The sequence below is a fragment of the Acyrthosiphon pisum genome, chromosome A3, assembly GCF_005508785.2.
Source record: "Acyrthosiphon pisum isolate AL4f chromosome A3, pea_aphid_22Mar2018_4r6ur, whole genome shotgun sequence".
Lineage (NCBI taxonomy): Eukaryota > Metazoa > Arthropoda > Insecta > Hemiptera > Aphididae > Acyrthosiphon > Acyrthosiphon pisum.
In genome coordinates this window covers 24,102,666-24,106,596 of record NC_042496.1, presented here as the reverse complement: position 1 = coordinate 24,106,596, position 3,931 = coordinate 24,102,666, and the positions used below count along the sequence as shown (strand labels likewise).

The 3,931-nt window shown below is 41.6% G+C and overlaps 1 protein-coding gene across 1 annotated transcript; it reads left to right on the top strand.

Moving 5' to 3' along the window:
* Window positions 1-1,311: 1,311 nt before the first annotated feature.
* LOC103308153 (ankyrin repeat, PH and SEC7 domain containing protein secG-like) lies at window positions 1,312-3,931 on the top strand. The gene has a single exon (XM_008181070.3). It carries the CDS (start codon window positions 1,921-1,923, stop codon window positions 3,709-3,711), a length of 1,791 nt encoding a protein of 596 aa, XP_008179292.1. The 5' UTR covers window positions 1,312-1,920; the 3' UTR covers window positions 3,712-3,931.

The window sequence follows — 3,931 nt, the reverse complement described above, 5'->3', positions numbered from 1 at the left end:
GGAGAATATTGAAAGTGATAACCAGTAACCGTGGTAATATTATGCTTATATACAAAAAATTTTAAATTTATACATGCGTATCCATGTAAAGAACAGCATTACTCGGTGGAGGTGCTACGAGAAAAAATGTACTGCTAAATTTTTTACAAAAACAAATTACGTACTAGTGAAGGTTGAAGGAAGTCATGCAGCAGATCATAGTGCTATCGATAGATGTCTAATTGACAGACAAATTATCAATTCAGCTTGTAAGCGTAAAAGCGGTAGAAGATGTAAGTATGAGGCCCGAAAAAATTATTTTACGGGAATTGATGAATTCAGTTCAGGGGTTCTCCAAAAAAAATGTATTAATTTTTTTTGGCGGAAATCGGAATATAACCTTTGGCGGAAAACGGCCATGGTGATAACGGACTAGGATCAATTTGGCGGAAAACGGTTACGCCCATGGCTACATATGTTAAACATTTCTAAACTGAAACTAATAATGATAATATTTCATTTGATTAGGAATGACTATAATACATATTTGAACAAATTTAGATTTTTTAAAAAAGTTATTACAACAATTTTCAACAAAATACGTTTAAAAGCAATTATTTTAAATCCAATTAATATTGACTCAATACAGTTAATAACAAAATGTGTATACAAGATTAACTCAGAATAATTTACAGGATAAGCTATTTAACAAAATTATTACTACTATTAAATGTTATGTAAGTAGGTAGGTACCTAATTATATATACATATATAATTTAGTTATGTACTTAAACAATTAAAATTTGTTTATATGCATACCTATTATTATAAGCTTATTTATCTATTTTTAGAATGAACTCCGTTTGAAACTATAATTTTTTTTTGAGTATGGTATAGTAGGTAACTAAAATGTATAATTAATTTAATAACTAATTATAGTATAGGTAATTTGCTTAAAGATAAAACAGTTTGTGTACTTAATGAAAAATCTCATGGATGCTTATAAGTAATTGATGATTTGATTAAAATAAATAAATTTCAACTTAGAAAACCAATAATATAATTTATACTTTTCGTTTGAAAATATATAATAATAATTATAATTCATATTTCATATTTAACCTTATTGTTATTATAATATTTATCAATTATCAAATTAATTTGTATTACGATTAGATGTGTATGAAGTATAACCTATTTTCAATTATTTTTTTCTAAAAATGTACTTGTAAGTATAACAATAGAAATAAAAAAAACATTTTTTATTAACTAATATTATTTTATTGAAAATATTTAAATATTTCATTGCGCCAAATGGTGAACCAATGAGAAAGCCGTATTTGCGTATTATGAGTTTTATTTGATGTGCAGAATGGTATAATAGAACAATACAGAAGCGAAACTCGATCAGCTGATTGGAGTTTTGTTTTCCTGTGATCTGAAGTCAGAACCTCAGAAAAACATGGAAACGTTTCCGCGCACCAACTTGACAGCTAGACTCAAGGTCTCTCGTTTATGTAAACGTTTCCCGGAACATAGGCGGGATACGCTACGCGGGGTCGACTTGTTTACCATTCTTTATTTCACCTGTGACACGCCCCCCTGGAAACCGTGTTCGAGGCCACAATCACACGGTTCGGCCAATTCACGGAGTTTCATACTCCTGGTACTGCGGATTTTCAATATCAATTCATAACCTTTACTGATTTTGCCTAAATCGGGTTTGCGATCACACGCTTCTATTGCCAATAATATTTTCATCATTGAACATTGTTTTTCATCGCGAGTTGTTAATATTGTTATAGTGAACTCGGGCGGTTCATCGTTTTACGGGTACTATTCTTAAATTCCTCGAGTGATCATTTCGAGTTTTCGTTAACTAACGGGTAGAACAAGTACTCGACTGTACGTTTGAAGCGGACGTCATCGAACACCGAAAAAATGTACCAACTACCCAGCCTGGCGAAAATGGCGTACTACGCGTGCAACAACATTGAACGTAACAAGTTCGACTTGATGGACACACCGGACATCGGGATGCGAAATTGTTGCGAGTCGCTGTTAGAATTATTCAAAGTCGACAAAAACCAAGACGAGCGCAACGATAGGCAGACAATGTTCAGTCGGTCTCGGTTCGACATCAATGACGATATGTTTAAACACATCTGCGAGAAGGCAGCGTCCAACGGGCACATCGATTGTCTGAAACTGGCACATGAGATTGGCGTGCCTTGGGATACTGAGTGTGTAGTATTGCCCGGTTTAAAAGGCAAGGCGTGTGATCTGGCGGCGGGATCGGGCAATCTGGAATGTCTAAGGTACGCCTTTGAGAACGGGTGCCCCTGGGACAAGGATACGTGCAGCGACGCAGCGTCTAACGGTCACCTGGAGTGCCTGAAATACGCACGGGAAAACGGATGCCGCTGGGACAAGCGGACATGCAGCAACGCAGCGTCTAACGGTCACCTGGAGTGCCTGAAATACGCACGGGAAAACGGATGCCGCTGGGACGAGCAGACGTGCAGCAACGCAGCGTCTAACGGTCACCTGGAGTGCCTGAAATACGCACGGGAAAACGGATGCCGCTGGGACGAGCAGACGTGCAGCAACGCAGCGATTAACGGTCACCTGGACTGCCTGAAATACGCACGGGAAAACGGGTGCCGCTGGGACAAGCGGACATGCAGCAACGCAGCGTCTAATGGTCACCTGGAGTGCCTGAAATACGCACGGGAAAACGGATGCTGCTGGGACGAGCAGACGTGCAGTAACGCAGCGATTAACGGTCACCTGGACTGCCTGAAATACGCACGGAAAAACGGGTGCCCCTGGGACGGGGATACGTGCAGCAGCGCAGCGTCTAACGGTCACCTGGAGTGCCTGAAATACGCACGGAAAAACGGGTGCCCCTGGGACGGGGATACGTGCAGCAGCGCAGCGTCTAACGGTCACCTGGAGTGCCTGAAATACGCACAGAAAAACCGGTGCCCCTGGGACCAGCGTACGTGCAGCAAAGCAGCATCTAACGGTCATCTGGAGTGCCTGAAATACGCACGGAAAAACGGGTGCCCCTGGGACGGGGATACGTGCAGCAGCGCAGCGTCTAACGGTCACCTGGAGTGCCTGAAATACGCACGGAAAAACCGGTGCCCCTGGGACCAGCGTACGTGCAGCGAAGCAGCGTCTAACGGTCACCTGGAGTGCCTGAAATACGCACGGGAAAACAGGTGCCCTTGGGACGAGGAGACGTGCAGCAACGCAGCGACTAACGGTCACCTAGACTGTCTGACTTACGCACGGGAAAACCAGTGCCCCTGGGACAAGCGTACGTCCATAAACGCCGCAAAATACGGTCACCTCGAGTGCCTGAAATACGCATGGGAAAATGGTTGTCCTTTGTCCCGGGAAATGTGCAACATCGCCGCGTGGAACGGTCAACTGGAGTGCCTGAAATACGCACGGGAAAAAGGGTGCCCCTGGGACGAGCAGACGTGCAGTTTCGCCGCATTATTAGGTCAGCTGGACTGTCTGAAATACGCACGGGAAAACGGGTGTCCGTGGAACAGCGACACGTGCAACATGGCAGCGCACCATGACCAGTATGAATGTTTGGTGTACGCCTACGAGGCAGGGTGCCCGTGGAACATGTTCAGTTACTCGGGTAGTTCAAGATACAGCTACTCGAAATGCTCTGAATACGCCCGCGAAATATGGTTACGGAATGGCAATTGAACTCAATTAATATCTTTTTAGTTTTTATAATGTCTTTTTATTATGAATTCATGTTACGAGTTTTTAGCGTTCTTTTTATGTAAAGTAAATGTTTGATAATTAATATATTTTTAAAGTTGTTCAATAATTTTTTTTAAATGTTCTTCTCTGTTGTTATCATTGATCGTTTGATTCATGGGTACCTACATTCTAACCAAATTATACTGTATCGAATCTTTGA